General features: G+C 36.5%; 1 protein-coding gene across 1 annotated transcript; it reads left to right on the forward strand.

Moving 5' to 3' along the window:
• The first annotated feature begins 3491 nt into the window (after nt 1–3491).
• Nucleotides 3492–16774, forward strand: LOC149834442 (WD repeat-containing protein 26 homolog). Its single transcript, XM_090011402.1, has 5 exons — nt 3492–3960; nt 4800–5711; nt 14440–14541; nt 15300–15926; nt 16349–16774. Exons 2-5 carry the CDS (start codon nt 4920–4922, stop codon nt 16568–16570), a joined length of 1743 nt encoding a protein of 580 aa, XP_089867528.1. The 5' UTR covers nt 3492–3960; nt 4800–4919; the 3' UTR covers nt 16571–16774.
• The last annotated feature ends 842 nt before the right edge of the window (nt 16775–17616 follow it).

Here is a 17616-nt window from a genome sequence, read left to right on the forward strand (position 1 = left end):
AGTGGTTTGCAAACTAAATAAATCCATCTATAGACTTAAGCAGGCTTCCCGTCAGTGGTATCATAAATTTCATCAAGTTGTCATCTCATTTGACTTTGAGATGAATATAGTTGATAAATGTATATACCATAAGTTCAGTGAAAGTAAATATATTTTTTTGGTTTTATATGTTGATGACATATTGTTTGCCAGTAACAATATAGGTATACTATACAAAACTAAGAGATTTCTAACAAAGAAATTTGAAATAAAAGATCTTGGGGATGTCTCTTTTGTATTAGGAATTCAAATACATCAAGACTATTCTTGAGGTATTCTTGGATTATCGCAAAAGAGCTATATTGAAAGAATTCTGGATAGATTTAACATGAAGGATTGCAAATCAAGTGATACTTCTATTGCTAAGAGAGACAAATTTAGTCTCACTTAGTACCCCAAACACCAATATGAAATTAAGGATATGAAACAGATTCCCAATGCATCTGTTGTGGAGAGTCTTATATATGCTCAGGTATGTATGAACCAAGATTTAGCATATATTGTTGAGATATTAGGCAGATATCTTAAAAATCTAGGTATGAATCATTGAAAAGCAACCAAACAAGTTATGCATTATTTGTAGAGAACAAAAGGTTGCAAGCCCACATACAAGAAGTCAGATCAGTTGGAGATAATTGGGTATTCTGATTCTGAATTTGTGATATGCTAAGACAGTCATAAATCGATGTCAAGTTATGTTTTTTTGTTGACCAAGAGAGTTTTTTTCTGAAAGAGTGCCAAGCAGACACTCATTGTTTCTTCCACCATAGCCGCATAATTCGTAGCTTGTTATGAGACATCCAATCATAGAATATGGTTACATAGTTTTGTCAAGGAGCTATGGATTTTGGATAATATTGAAAGACTTTTATATTTATTTTGTTACAATAATTCAATAGTGCTATATTTCAATAACAACAAGAGTTCCTTAAAGGCAAAACATATTGACATTAAGTTCTTTGTTATTAAAGAAAGAGTGCAGAATAGTCATATATCGATAGAACATATTGGCACAAACTCTATGATTGTGGATCCACTTACTAAAGATTTGTCACCCAAGGTCTTTCACAAGCATACTGCTCGAATAAATATTTTATCATTTTATGATATGCTAGTTTAGTAAGAGTTTATATTTAGACATTCTATGATATAATAAAGTTCTCCAAAATAAAGTTAATGTTTCGGTTTCATTTTATACTCATTTTGTTGTGATTTCACTAAAGTTTAAGAAATAACCAGTTGAAAATAAGCATGTTTGATCACATTGCATGTAATTTTCATGTTTCACATTCATACTTGATCTATGCTATTTGGTTATGTCGATATACATGATCATTGATAGGTTCAATTATGTTATTTGCAATGAAAATCACTTTGATTCTAATGTGTGATTATAAGGTTACATATGTAGCCCAAGTGAGAGATTGATGGAAAAATCATGCGGGCCTACATATGATAAATCACACATTATAGATTGTCTCAGGTTCAGGCCCACTTTGTATGATCTAGTTTGGTTGGGACATATGATATCTCATATAGTATGGTCTGTTATGTGAAGAAACATGTTCTGTCTACAACTTTATGATAGGCTGAATTGTGGATAAACTCTTAATTGAAGTCGAATTAGGTTACAGTCTTCAAACCTTATATAGTGGCCTTTTCTTTGAGGCTCCTCATTATTATTCTGTCACTCATAAGGTTTAGATAAAGGAATATGATCACGTATACATGTTATGAAAGATTATACCCGTCAACGATCTATCGGAGTGCCAATGGATTCAAATACACTTCCACGTTAAGATTTGGTTTCAATATTATTTTCAACTATTTAGCATAAACATGAACTTTGGTTCTTTTGGTTTTCAACAGATCTAGAAATCTAACAAGGGGAGGTCCACGTCCATGGTCTCTTTTAGTTGCCTCCCACTAGGGTTCTTGCTTCCAATGGAATTCATCACCATCTCTTGTCTTGTTTTCTTGAGACTTGTTTCCTTGCTTTCACTGGAATCCATCATCATCTCGTCTTGTTTTCTTAGGACTTGTTTCATAGTCATACTAACCTTTGTCTACCCGTCCTCTTGTTGTTGGTGGTTTGGGGGATTGGAGCAAGAGGCCTTTAAGTAATTAGTGGATCTACAAAGAAAGCAAAACTTAAGATATCCCTTATACTCAATTGGTTGGTTGAACGCATGGCCGTTCTCAACCTGCACACTAATCGAAGGTTCATCATGCAACTTCCTCCGAGAATTCAGTCATCTCCATTACCACACACACATGCATTTGTGAGTTAAGCAGCTACGTGCACCAGCCACCAACAACAATGATAACTGACCCTTAATGATGCAAGTGCATCGCCAATGAAAAAAAAAACATGCAAGTGCATTCACCAAAAATGATCATGACATTTCATGGTGCCTATCAAACTAGGGAGTAACGGGTAGGTGCCTGAAGTTTTTTGTGCCTACCACTTGCCAATTGAGCTTTGAAAAGATTATTTCTGTTTTTTCTAAAATCTGACCATACGGATGTGATTAAAATGCTTGATTTTATGGAAATCGACTTTTGGATCGTCAGATTCCAACACCAGGTTAAGTTTTTATAAGATTAAAAATGGACCGTCTACTATTTAAAAAAAATCACATTTTTTCTCAAAAAAACATGATCCAAGTGTGATTTCTTAGCAAATCGATCATGCAATACACATCTACAGGGTCAGATTTTTGAAAAACAACTTCAAAACCTCTATCTACTGATAGTAGACACACAGTAGGCACAAAAAACTTCCGGCACTACCCATTTCTCTCAAACAGGTATACAACATTGTAGTTTGCTAGTGCGAGTTCATGTAAGCATGCGTTAGTTTACATAAACAAATCCATATTTGTCAATGTGCACACTAGTCACGTAACTAGTTTTTTTTTATCAAAGGCAAGCTAGGTTAGGCAGACCCACCACTTCTTCAACGTACCACTGAGGTTTAAACCTGCAACGTCCCACCATAAAGAGACGTGCACTGACAGCTCCTACCAACCACGCGGATCCCCGTTGGTACATATTCATGTAACTGTAACCTATGCACAATATTATAATATATCTTTAAAAAAATATCACCAAAAATGCTATGCGATTAATATCATTCACGTTATATAAGCAAAGAAATAAGGTTTCATATCCCAAATGTCTAAAAAGTTTATGCACATCTGTTCAATGTACACACATTTTGACCGGCTTGCACCAACAAACAAGAGCCGAGTCTGCAAAACTCGTTTTTCTTTTTGACATGGTTCCCTCCACGCTAAGCATAGCTTGGCGCACACACAATCTAAGCTACTTTTTATTCTTTTTGTTTTGATGTATTTTTTTTTAAGGAATTCTGATGTAATTTTTTTAATGATTTATATTTGTTTTTGGCTTAGGGCCTTAGCTGCAGACAGGCTGATTTTTCACCGCAGGCAGCATTGTTTACACATGGGGGCATAAAAAAAGACGTGGGCAAGAGAGGGAAAGAAAAGAGAGAGAGAGAGAGAGAGAGAGGTTGATTGTGGGTGTGCGTCTTCTTCCTTTTTCTTACTTCCCAACGCAAGAACGAACATTGAGAGAGAGAGAGAGAGAGAGAGAGAGAGAGAGAGGGGTGCGAGGTGATAATACCATTATTATCCAAGAGGGGATGAAGGGGAGCTGAGGGTTTTTGGCCTTTTGCGACCCTCTTGCATTATCTCTTCGCCGCTTTTCCAATCACGCCTGGATCTTTCCTCTTTCGCCATAAAGACTCAATCCCCTTTCCTATCAAATCCAAAGTGGGTCGCAGTTTTGGGGAGTTCCAATTCATTTTCTTCTTGTTTTTTATTGGTTTTTCCTTGGTGGGTTATCGAAATTCTTTGATGTTCTTAGATCTATGCAATCTAATCGGATGCTCGAAGGGTAAGAATCTGCCGCCGATCACCCTTCTTCCTGTCTTTCCTTTTGTTGGTTCTTCCTGTCTTTTGTTATACTTCTATTTGGGTGCTGGCTTTTTCATTCTTTCTGGTGAATCTACTGTTGAATCTTCCTTTTTTTCTATCGTTCCTGTTAACCAATTTTATATTCTGTAAAAATAAACCGTTTGGCTTCTTATCATCGATCTCCATGTTTTTTTCTTATTGAAAGTTTACTGTTTGCAAGATTCCGGTTTTGATTTTTTTCTTTTTTTTGCTATTTAGTCCCTTTATTTCTCCTTATGTTTGTCAAGAATCCCAATATAGTATTCTGATAATTTCATCTGTCTGATATTTATAGGTTGCTTTGCTTTCTTTTTGATGATTGTCAATTTCTTTTCATAGTTTCTGGTATCAATTTCTGGTTATCTATTATCCCTTGCATGTCCCAGATGGTCGAGTTGGTTCACGTTTCTTGTTTGTTTAATTGGTGTTCTTGCATATACTTGCTCTGCAACTCCGGTCGAGTGTATCCATCTTCCATATTTTTCGTGTTAGTGGTAGACTGATGATCAAATGGTTATGCTTCTTTAACTAATTCTATAAATTCTATGTTTTTCTAATCTGATACTGCATTTTTATTCCAAGGCATATCCATGCATTGGGATGATTCCATGGTTTTCTTTGTGCAATGCAGTAACCAATGTATGTTTTACTTCCAAGAGCGGTCGTGTTAGAGTTGTTCTATTTTCTACATGATTCTTGATGCCTGTTGAGTGTCCATGGTTTTGCTGCACAGTTTTTCTTGAGTTTTAAAACTAGCTGTATTTTGTGTTTTTTTGGTAGGGTGTATCTTTAACCTGAAGTTCGTTTGCGGCATTTTAAGTAAACTTCCTGGCTCTGCTTCACATTGCCTAATTGGTGGTCGATCCATTTATGGGATAAACCGTGGCTTTTGAGCATTTCATGGGAGGTGTAGAAGACGATGAACCACCCTTCAAACGTGTAAAGTCATCCCCAGAAGTGAGGAGCATACCAAAGGATTTGTCTCTGATAGAGCCTGGTGGCTCTTTTGGAGACACAATGGCAAAATCTGTACCTTCTATAGGGGATGAGACAATCGGTTCTAAGGGTATTATAAAAAAGGTGGAATTCGTGAGGATAATAACAAAGGCTCTTTATTCCTTAGGTTATGAGAAAAGTGGTGCCCTTTTGGAAGAAGAATCAGGAATACCTCTGCATTCATCCACGGTAAACTTGTTTAGGAGGCAGATTCTTGATGGGAATTGGGATGAGAGTGTGGCCTCACTGGGAGAAATTCGGGAATTGGGAAATAACATATTGAAGTCTGCATCCTTTTTGATATTGGAGCAGAAATTTTTTGAACTTCTTGGAAAGGGAAGAGTTCTTGATGCATTAAAGACATTGAGATTGGAGATTGCACCTCTGCATATAAACAAGGGCAGAGTGCATGAGCTTGCAGGCTGTATTGTTTCTCCTTCTCAATGTGAGATACTTGCTCTTAGAGACCAAGATCCCCTGTGTGGCGGCAATCCACGATTGAGGCTTCTTGAGGAACTGCAAAAGTTGCTTCCTCCTTCTGTTATGGTGCCCGAGAGGAGGTTAGAGCATCTGATTGAACTGGCTCTTAGCGTGCAAAGGGAATCTTGTATCTTCCACAACACCCTAGACAGTGCACTTTCTCTGTACACCGATCATCAGTGTGGGAGAGATCAGATTCCTACCAAGACACTTCAGGTTACACATCAGTGCTTTCACTCCTTTGTTTTTTCCTTTTTTTTTTTTTGGGTTTTTCTGGCAAATGTTCTTTATAGGTAATGCTATCAACAGTGCCTTCATTATTGCTTTCCTGTTAGAAAAACTGATATAGTGGACTGATATAGACTTAACTGTTATGCTCTTTGATGGCTTGTAAGATCACTTGTCATCTTATGTTGTTCTACTGGTGCCGAAGGTTCTTGGGTCTTTGCTCCTTTATAAATAAATGAGAATTGAATTACTCTCTCTCTCTCTCTCTCTCTCTCTCACACACACACATGCAACTCAGTCTATAACCAAAATCTTTAAATAGTTTGTCGTTTGGCTTTCTTACTTTTTTGTTTAAAACTATGTTCATGTGCTAGTGAAACAGTTGCTCATGATTTTAGCTTTTACAGTTCTATAGGTACTGAATTTCTATATGTTGCCTGTTATTGTATTGAAAGTTATTTCACAGACACTTCAGCCTTGAAAATGGCCACAACCCTGGCTATGTGTGACATGGACTGGAACTTTTTTACATTGGTACCCTCTAGAAGGATGAATATATGGAAGCTTTTGATTTGTACTCATTCACATCCGTGTTAGAGAAGAGTGCACATGAAAAGAATTCTATGATTCACTGTCTCCTGCTGAAGTTTATGGTATTCACATATTCATTTAGTGAGACTTGAGGAAGGATTTAAATCTTCATAGAAGATCCACAAACTTTATTTCTTTGAAACTCCCAGTGACGTGTTTATTGTGTCTTTTTGGAAATCCTGAACTTTTTTTTGGTTTTTACATTTTTTTATGTTTTTTGAGCTTCAGATACATTCAAGAGTCAAAAACTCGATATTTCACTTCAGTTTCATGGTCTAAATGGATCAAAGAGCATGAACAAATTCCTAGAACCTTAATTGACTCGTTGTTGTTCATTATTTGAATTGGGCAACTTCAATCGCCCCAATGGATGTGTTAGGTTATTGTATCTCAGTCTGATCTTATCCATTTTATCTTGTATTTCAGAAAAAAAGAAAAATAAGTAGAGAAAAGTGTTAGTAAACTCGGTCAGAATTGACCAACAAATTGAATTGGTCCAAGTATTGATGTACTTGTGGAATCAAGTTGTCATTTGCCTTAAAAATTCAATTCTCTAAAGAATGAGCTACATCTGTATCTTGGATTTGTTAAAATGATCTCTGTGTATTTAAAAGCATTGCTTGGATTTGGATGCCCGAAGTATTTTATTTCTAGGCTTGGATCTTGCACTCCTGGATTCTTGCCCTTGCAAAAAAAAATATATTCTGTGGAAGCTTTGTTCTTTGAACATCACATCAACCTTTTTTCTAGGGGTAAGTCCAAAAACACTGGGAAAAATAAGGTAAAAAAGGTTGCTATAATAGTTGAAATTCACTTATTTGATGGAACAAACTATTTTCTGGTAACATCTTTACCTTCATTGTTGTCAAAGTAACAAAACAAGCAAAGGGTTGCTTAAATGATGAAAAACGCATTTATTTCCAAGCTAACATCTTACCTGTTTACTGTTGTCTAAACAAACAAACAAGCATAAAAAGAACAAACTCAACAACAAATTACTCATAGGTGCTGAAGATGAACAGCACAGTTAATACTCATTGGTACCAGTGGATCTTGTACCCTGTTGTTCTGCCTTTGCCATGATATGGGAACTCATTTCATCTGAATTATGGAGATTGGGAACCGGTTCAATTAAGTGAGGCTCGTTGCAGTCTAGCTAAGTGAAAAGCCATGTTGTTCTGCCTTTGCCATGTTTTGATGACTCTATTTCACCATATGATTAGTAACAAAATTTCCTCTTACTCTCATAGATTTTATTGGGTCCCAACTTTGTGAAAATGAGTTGATAAACCCCTTTGCTGTACAGAAAGGCTCTCTCTCTCTCTCTCAATTGACAAGAGTCAAGATAGTCGATAAAGATAATGGAAAAATAAGGTTGTATCCGCATATCTAGTTTTTCAAAATCCATTGTGTCTGACATTGACACCTGTGTCAGTGTCCTAGAAACATAGGTTGACTTGTGACTTATATGTTAATTGAATCATAAGAGTAAAAACTTAGCTTCCATTATTTAAGTTTTAAAAATCCCTAAAAATAAGGTTAGTAGGGCTTTCATTCTATATAGACACATTCAGGCTGAGATATGTTTTTGTGCCTTGAGCAAATGGTCACATACTGATCTGTCTTGGATTGGCTCATCTGGAACTGAACTTTCTCCTTTATTCGTTTTTGTTCTTGATGTTTTGGTGACTCCTCATTGCCCATATGATTCTTAAAAAAATTGTTCTTAGACTCAGAAAAAGAATTCTTATCCCAAGTTCCCAACTACATTAAGCTTCCAATTTTTTCATTATTTAGTGGAATGAAATTTTTGCCATGGGACTGTAGAAGAAGGTTATGAAAAACATACCAGAACCCTTATCCGGTAGGCCCAAAATAAGATATGTATTGTATTGTAAAAATTTGTAACCTTAGTATCACATATCAAACAACTGCATTAAAGATAATATGTTGTGAATACATGCATATCTTGCAACGAAAATGCAAATTATGAAATTGTGCAACTATGCATGTTACAGTAAACAACGAGCATTAAGCTAAAATGTCACAAGATTCATGCATAAAACAAAATCACAGTGTTTTTCAATACTTAAAATTGTATATAACCAATCTTTCTCAAAATTCAGACAAAAACAAAGTAGATGATTTCAATCGTTATAGACATCATCATCATCTTGTTCTCCATCTTCATGTTTAAAAAGAAAAGGGCCTTTTATGTTAAAAAATTGAAATCAGCACAACTTAAGTTGTGCCGATATTGTCACACATGATGCACACCCTATATCATATTGTATCGTATGCTGCAAGGGGTGTATTGTATGATACACTCAATGTGAATATAATACATTTGTATCACAATATGTGGGTGTATTCATATCTAGTTTGGTTATCATTATGCTGTGTACAATATGCTACGATACTTACAAAACTGCTATAGAGATCACACTAGGGCATAGTGGTTAGTATTTTCATATCTACTATCATATGATGCAAGGGGTGTATTGTACGATACACTCAATGTGAATATAATACATTTGTATCACAATATGAGGGTGTATTCATATCTAGTTTGGTTATCATTATGCTATGTACAATATGCTACGATACTTACAAAACTGCTATGGAGATCACACTAGGGCATGGTGGTTAGTATTTTCTTCACATTATTAGAAAGATTCTAATGTCATTGCAAGTTTGCAACTTACTCTTTGCTAGTTTTTTGTGTACATTCCATTTTGTGTTTGTGTATTTTTCTATTATATGAGTATTTCTCAATAGGACAGTGTTACCATGTGCATTTATGTTAATTACTAGAATAGTGGAGCAAGTAGGAAGACTGTATAGATTGCGGAAATTAGAAAAGTTTAAGTTCTACGCATCTCTATTTTAGGCCATATGCCTTGACTCCTGTTCACAATGTAAATTAGTAGATCTGATATATAAGTCATTTTTGCTGCTTTCCACTTTTGAAATGTAATGATGTCATTGGCGTGATGAATGTTGTGTAAAGTGTTAATATTATCTTCTATATCCATTTTAAGAATGTCCTTTTCTATACGGTTGTGATATTAAATAAGTCATGTAGGGATGTATGAAGAATTTTGTGACTTCTTTGAGTAAAAATTCAGTTTATTATATTTTGTGCTTTAGGTGTAGTGTGACTTACTTTATCGATACTAAGGAATGTATCACTAGTGCTTAGTCCCCATATCTGGCAACTTGTGTGAACCACACGTCAGCTCAGAGTTACTAGAAGCTTCTTAAATAGGTGGGAAGCACGCTTTCCAGAAACTTGCTTCGGAAGCGCGATACTCCTCACTTCTGAAACTTCATAGGAATCTCAATTCTTTCATGCTTCTCCTATGCTTCCCACACACTTCGTCCATGCTTTCCTACGTGCTTCTTATATGCTTATCTCACGTTTCTTAGCATGCTTTTCACGTGCTTCCTCACACTTCCACTCACTTTTCAGCCTTTTATAAATTGGTAACTATCATTGTTAGATTTCAACAAAAAATTAATTCTTATACTAAAAAATCATGAAATATAAGAATAGTCATTTTTATTTTAGTTTTTATTTGCGTCTTGTTCGATTCCTATTTAGTTCCCATGTTGGTTCCTTGTTTATTACTGTTTCGCTTTTAAATTGATTCATTGCTTCTCGCATCCTATAAATTTAAAAATGTCTTGTTTCTCACTTTCGCTTCCCATATCATTTCCCGCTTTCACTTCCTAGTCTGGCAACGTTGCGTTACCTAAACCATATACTCTGACATTTTTAAATTATGACTTATTGACGTTCTTTCCTGACACTCTCCAAATGCTTCTTCCCTTGTGTTATTCCCTTCTAGGCTATGTAACATGGGCATGTTTCCTTGGATCCTGCACCTGTGTTGACATAGGTATGGGTTGGGTCCAATGTTGTGAAAAGCGTTGAGGCGTTGCGAAACGCTCCACCAACATATGAAGCGAGGCGTAAATCGTAAGCTTCAAAAATATATTTTTAAAAACTTAAAAAAGCTTTAGAAAATATCTAAAAATACAAATAAATAAAAGAAATGCTTTATTGACAAAGCAACAACCAATAAGAAATAGAAAATCTCAAATATATACCGAAAAATATGAGATTAACATGTAAAAGTAACATTAATGCAACAACTTGATCCGTGTAAGTATCTTACAAATAAAATATGAGCATTTAATAAAAAATTAAGTAATAAAATCATTGACAATCAAATTCCTTAACATCATGTCATCTTCATATAATGCATATTAGCATTAACAACCAAAAGTTAATGTATTTATCCAAAACTCTCTAAAATAGTGATGTAAAAATAATTGAAGCTCCTAGGCATGATATCCTCTCAATATAAATGAACTTAGATGAATCCATAAGACAAATACATTGTACTTTAAATGTTTTCTGGTATATAACATGCAAAAAGAATATCTAACAGAAAAAGATCTACCCTTATTTCACAATATAATCCCATAAAATGAACAAGAGAAAAAGAGAGATTGATATTACCTATCTCCTAGGCTTCTTCTTCTTCCTTTTGGCAGAGAGAGAGAGAGAGAGAGAGAGAGAGAGAGATGAAAGACGAGAAAGAGAGGGAGAGCAAGAGACAATAGAGATGAGAGGAGTGCCCTAAACCGTCGGGCCTTCCCATTTGACCCAAACACCTTGAGGCATGCCTCGCCATGAGGCGTATGCCTTGTAGCCTATGTGTAATGAAGTATGCAAAAATGTAACCCAAGAATGCACAAGCATTCACAAAGTCAAATAATGGACAAGCACTAAGGCACACAAACAAAAAGTCCACAAGGGACAATACAAAAGCCTAAAAAGGCTACACACACATGAGAAATAATGAAATATTTATTAGAGAGAGCCTAAAAATGCTTGAGAAATACAAGGGGTAAAGTCCCCTATTTATACACAACGAAGAGAGAGTGAGAAGCCATTGAGGGCTCCCACATGTAGTCGTTGGGAGCCCCCAACGACTCTATGCTGGGACCCCCAATGCACATTAAAAAAAGGAAAAAAAGAAGGAAAAAGTAGGAAAATAATCTACCAAAAAAATAGTTGTTTCTAGAAACAACTACATAAAAAGACTAAAATACCCCTATTGGGTATATATATAAGTACATATATTTTAACACTATGAGGCGCACGCCTCAGGGTGTTTGCTCTTTTGCAGCACGCCTCAAGGGCCCTCACCTTACTGTGAGGCATGCTTTTTGTGCCTTGAGGCATGCTTTTCACAACATTGGTTGGGTCAAACGACTCAAACCCAACCTATAAACCCAATCCTTTTTTTTTATGATGTTTTGACCTAGCCATTTTGGTTATGTCCCTAACTAAACTCCTCCCCCTAAACATACATATGCACACATGTATATATATGGGGCACTAGAATATGCTAACTGAAAATATGTGAACTAGAGCGTGAATTGAGATTTTTATGGTCTTTTTTCTTAAATTTTACTGTGTAGATGTGTTCTACGGGCTTGGTTTTGTGGGAACAAGCTCTTGGATCATCCCATTATGATTCATAGGCAAGTTTTTTTAAGGCTTGAATATCAACAACAAAGAGTTTTTGTAAAATATATGTGCATCCAAAAATCGTGTTATTTCGTCGAAAAGACACGATCCAACAGTCAATTCCTAACAATTGGATCATGTCGAACACATCTGCAGGGTTGTATTTGCAAAAAATATGGCAAACTTTTCCTAGTTCACACACACACATATAAAAGAATTAGTTCCTCTTACGGTGCATATGGTGTGGACAGTGCTGATTTTTTGATGGAGGGGCCTGCAGAGCCCCCCTTGCTCCTTCTTTTGCCTCCACTGGATTGATGGGGTTCCTTCCTCCCAAGAGTTTCAACATCCATCCCCCCTCCTTATCTTCCACAACTTTGGAATCCACTGGAGTTCCCACTACCACAAACTTCCGGCTAACTATGCTTTCCTCCATGGGGATTGGATTCTATCCATAGTTACTGGAAGCTTCTTGCTACATCAGGAAGCTCACATCGGAAGTGGGGAACTCTTCGCTTCCTTGAAAGGAGGGAAAGCTTTGGGAAACCTGCTTCCAAAATATGGGAAATTCGATTCCCTTTAGTGGGAAGCTCGCTTCTTTGTTTCACAAATCGATTCCTTTGCTCTTCCTTAACGTTCCCCCATTCGATTCTTGTTACTTTCTATTTGTTTTCTCCTCATTTTCTACAAATTTTCATATTAGAAAGTTAATTTTTTTGTAACAAGCTTATGTGTAGCTTTTATATCATTTTATATTTGTGTTTAGGCCATTTCTTATTTGGTTCAGCCCATGATTCATATTGTTTTTTGTGTTTTCTTTTCATTTTTCATGCACTTGCATAATCGCCTCATAATTGTGTCCCGCTTCATACTACTTTTTAACATTCTTTTCCCTGCTTCTGCTCCCCACATCGCTTCTCGTATCCATTTTGTTTCCTGGCTTCATTAACAGTTCAATATCATTTATTTGCTAGGAATCAGCTGTTGGAACATGCTTTTCTGATAAAAGTCACACTTTTAGAGAACCAATGCGACGTGGCAAAAGTTTTGCATCATTGGTTTTTTAGACCTTATAAAAACCTACTCACATGTCATATTTGAGTATCTTAAGTGGATTCCTGCTAAACAACCATGTAGATCAAATCTCTAAGCTCGGATTAGAACAAATAAACCAAAACTGAAAAAATCGTCCATTATGAGGAACCAATTTCTCTCTTTCTCTCCCTATATATATATATATATATATATATATAGAGAGAGAGAGAGAGAGAGAGAGAGAGAGAGATTATCAGCTGACATAGTTTCCATAGTTCCTGCAAGACATTGCTAAAAAGTAACATGTGCTCTATATTTCTCAATGCCATGACCAAGATATCGGGAATTTATGCTTCTTTTCCAGTGTCGACTTGCATTGTATCTCTAACAATTTTCTAGCTTGAGGGAACCATTAATGACAGTGTCAAAGCAATTTCCTACACGCCATTTTTAGGTCTGTGTAAATTGTATGAGCTGTGATGTGGTAAACCCATCAGCATGAATGACTACCATGCAATTTAGGCTATGTTTGGGACTTGGGAGCCTTGCAATTTAATGGAAAAAACATTGCCATGTGTTGCCAAAATATGGTTTTGCCAAAGTGTGGTGTTGAGGATGGAGTTGCCAAAACATCCTCTTGTGAATGGTGTTGAAATGTGGTGTTGGGGCTGTTATCTGCATTCACAATTCAGTGTTTTGGCAACACCATTGCTCTTCAACAGCAGAGAGCATGGGAGAACTGGGGGAAACCACAACACACCTCTGATTCAAGGCACCCAAACAGAGCCTTATATTCTGTGCCGATTCACTGGTGCTACTTGTAAACTTCGTAGAACCTCTTTGTTTTTTTTGTTAATTGCTTTGGGTTGTCATTGGTATGAATTTTACCATGGTATCTAGGTTTTCTTGGGGCCATTACTTGATCGCCCTTGACTCTGTCCTATAGATGACTAGTGTTCTTCATATCAAGTGAATGTTGTTAATACACAATCCAGACAAAAATATGGATTTTTGGTGATTGGTGATCCATGATCCATGTCAGTGTGTACATGATATGTCTGGAATGCACTCTATCCATGCAAGGAATGCACTCAAACACAAGCATAAACATGTCAACCAAAGGAGAGGTTATCTAAATTGAAATTTCAGTAATCTCTTTCATGCTGCTTAGTGAATCAAAGAGTGATGTTTTATCTGAATGGCACATTTGATTTGCTTACTCATTTAATTAATTATTTCTTCATTTTTTTACCCATTATTGTGCTAAATTGACATTGGCTACAAAAGTTCTAGAGCTGACAAGGGCGAAAAGCTGATTTTTTTAGTGGTTATATTTCTTATTATTAATTATTCAAAGTAATTAGTGTCTTGATGCTTATTGTTAGTTGTAGCAGCTGCAAAATCTGGCGACCTTGTGGGCTTTAAAGTTTGAATGTCTTTTAAAGTCTGAATTTGTAGGATACATGGTTTAGATACTTCTCTGCTTTGCGATCTTTCTTGAACTTCAATTTTAATCATCTCTTAATCTGTGATCTCATGTCTCAGGTGCTGCAGTCACACCATGATGAAGTATGGTTTTTGCAGTTTTCTCATAATGGAAAATACTTGGCTTCATCATCACATGATTGTACTGCAATAATATGGGAGGTAACCATCTATTTTTCCTTTAGAAAGTCGCTTCCATGCTATCTTGCTGTAATAATTTATTGTCGCTATCATTTTTCAGTTCTTAATCTATTGTTAGATTTTACAGTTCTATATTAATGTTCTTTTAATTTGGTTGAAGCTTGTGCTGGAGGTCTACAGTAAAGGGAACATGAAAAAGGATTTATTGGACAACCTTTGCTCATGACTTTCAAATGGTGTTCTTTTGTGTCATGCAGCAATCATAATGCTTATTTTGGTTAATCAAAACTCTGTTGCAGAGTTTGATAATGTTTAGAAGAATTGGGTGGATATGGCATGATTCTAGGCCATCACATCTTGGAAGTATGGTTAGACATGGTACATAAAAAAGGTTGCTCAAGGAAGGAAAGTCTGGCCAGATAGCCTCGATTCCTCTAGATTCTTGAATGTAGCAGGCTGCCTTGATTTGATCTAACTAGTTCAGGCAGCTGGCCATGGGATTGAAGTTATCATTTCGATGTTAATATTGGGTTGTCAGTTTTTCTTGTGCACTTTCACCTACTTTAATCATCCTTGTCTGTGTTGGCTCTGATGCTTCATGCTAAATTAAGCTTTGAGCATGTTAAATGCTTTTCATTATGATCTGGATAGCTATCTCTTTGTAGCTATCAACAGATTTGACTTTGTATATTTAACTTTGTAACGACATTTATATATCTTTAGGATCCTGCTTTGGGTAGGTGATAACCCGGTAATTGTTATGATTATGCATGATTCAGGTAAATGAGCATGGCGAAGTGTCATTTAGGCATACACTAACAGGGCATCAGAAACCAGTCTTTTTTGTCACATGGAGCCCTGACGATCGTCAACTGTTAACTTGTGGCATTGAAGAGGTTGTTCGCCGGTGGGACGTTGAGTCTGGTAGTTGCTTGCAAATATATGAGAAAAGCAACTTCGGCCTTATCTCATGTGGATGGTTCCCAGAGGGCAAAAAGTTGTTTGCTGGTGTCAATGATCGAAGCATCTGTATATGGGACTTAGATGGGAAAGAACTTGAGTGGTGGAAAGGGCAGCGGGCTGTTAAGATGTCTGACATGGTGGTCACAAGAGATGGAAATGTCATAAGCATGAGTAAGGAGACGAGCATTGTTTTGCAGAACAAGGAAACAAGAACCGAGAGGGTGATCTTAGAAGACAATTCTATCACTTCATTTTCAATATCAAGAGATGACAGATATCTACTTGTTAACTTGTCAAACCAGGAGATTCACTTGTGGAGCATAGTGGAGGAGCCAAAGCTCATGGCCAAGTATAGAGGTCACAAGCGCACTCGACTAGACATACGATCTTGTTTTGGTGGGTCTGAGGAAGCCTTCGTTGCTAGTGGTAGTGAGGATTCACTGGTATGTGAACTCTTGTACTGTAGCCTTTTTCTTTTCAGTCATGGGAAACTAAATGCACATCTGCACCCATGGACACATAGACGTGTGTGTGTGTGTGCGCGCGTGTGTGTGTGTCCAAATACTTGGTCTGATGAAGTATTTAGGTACTAAATAGGCCCTGACTATCACATCCTATGTCTGTCCATCTTTTTACCTGCAAGGTTGGTAACTTGGTGGCATCTACCAGGTTAGTCTCTGAAATGTGCACAAGGCAGTTGCAAGATTGGTGGCTGATTTATGGCTTATACCCAAATCGCAAGTTCTTTAAATTTTAAATTCTGGGGCTAACCATATTTTCATGGATGCCTGTTTTTGTTTCTCTTTTTCTTTGGTTTTTAAATCTATGCTTCTTATTTAGCTCCCAAACAACATGAAAATTGCAGGTTTATATATGGCACAGAGGTACAGGGAAACTCTTGGAGAAGCTTTCTGGGCATTCAGGAGCTGTGAACTGTGTAAGTTGGAACCCTGCTAACCCCCGTATCTTGGCATCAGCTAGTGATGATCGAACAGTACGAATTTGGGGTCTAAGTGATGTTGGCTCGAAGCTTGTGAATACATGTTCCAGCAATGGTGTCATCCACCATTGCAATGGAGTAAGATAGATAAAAGAAAACAACACAACACGTTGCAATCAGAAGAGTAGGATACATTTTTATTTCTTATTGCTCCTTTGTTGTCTGTAAATTCTCTTTCCTTTTTTCTTGGCAATCATAGCAAACAGATGTGTAAGTTACACACTCGCCATTTGCCAATAAACTCTGTTACGACAATTGATTTTTTTCTAAAATCTCTTTAGATCAGTCATAGCTGGAGAACCAACCTTAGTTTTACATTGTTTCAGTAATAAATCTATTTTGTAGATGTATGCTTGCATGCGTGCAGGTCTTTTAGATGAAGTTAATCTCTTAAAGTGTTTTAAGTTGCATAGTACATTGTCATGTATCCTTTTTAGTTTGATCTGATAACATAAGCAAACATTTATCCTTTTTAGGCGAACATCATCTGTCATTGTTTTTTTTAGTTAACAATAGTATTATTAAAACAGCTTATAACGTTACATTACATTTGTAGGGGACGAGATGTCACCCGATTGTCAAGTATAATGCAGAAAAATAGAGAAACCGAAACAGAAGCATGCTCATACTCCTCCAAAACTCGGGATGTCAATCCATCCAGTGTCCGAGTCTGGCCATTTTAATCTGCATCTCTGCCAAAGCTCCCACTGAATTGAGTCCAGAATGACACCCCTACACTTGAGTTTTTCCCTGAATGTTCTATCATTCCGCTCTAGCCAAACAGTTCTCCAAGCAATTAGTTTTTTCACGAAGTTGGATAGTGTGCTCCAAGTTTTGGTGTGCCACGTGTTCTGGGTCAGGAACACCTCACAATCTAACCTTATGGATGTGTTGAACATAGTTTTTTTTAATAAAATCATGATTTTTAAAATCATGAAATTTTGGTGCATTGTGAGTCATTGATTTTTGACACCATTGAAATTTTTTCTTACATATTGCAATGATATGATCCAAAAACATGTTTTCTATCAGACCATGTCGATCCCATTCTTTTTGAGCCCTCCTAAAAAATTCCATGTCAATCACATTTGCGAGGCTTTTTTCTCTATCTGATCATTTGATTAGATGGTTTA

The sequence above is a fragment of the Nuphar pumila genome, chromosome 6 (assembly GCF_984573655.1).
Source record: "Nuphar pumila chromosome 6, dmNupPumi1.hap1.1, whole genome shotgun sequence".
Classification (NCBI taxonomy): domain Eukaryota; kingdom Viridiplantae; phylum Streptophyta; class Magnoliopsida; order Nymphaeales; family Nymphaeaceae; genus Nuphar; species Nuphar pumila.

Coding starts and splice junctions, on each gene's coding strand:
- LOC149834442 (XM_090011402.1), top strand. CDS start 4,920: ATGGGAGGTGTAGAAGACGATGAACCACCCTTCAAACGTGTAAAGTCA. Junction 5,712..14,439: donor TTCCTACCAAGACACTTCAG/GTTACACATCAG, acceptor CTCATGTCTCAG/GTGCTGCAGTCACACCATGA. Junction 14,542..15,299: donor GTACTGCAATAATATGGGAG/GTAACCATCTAT, acceptor TGCATGATTCAG/GTAAATGAGCATGGCGAAGT.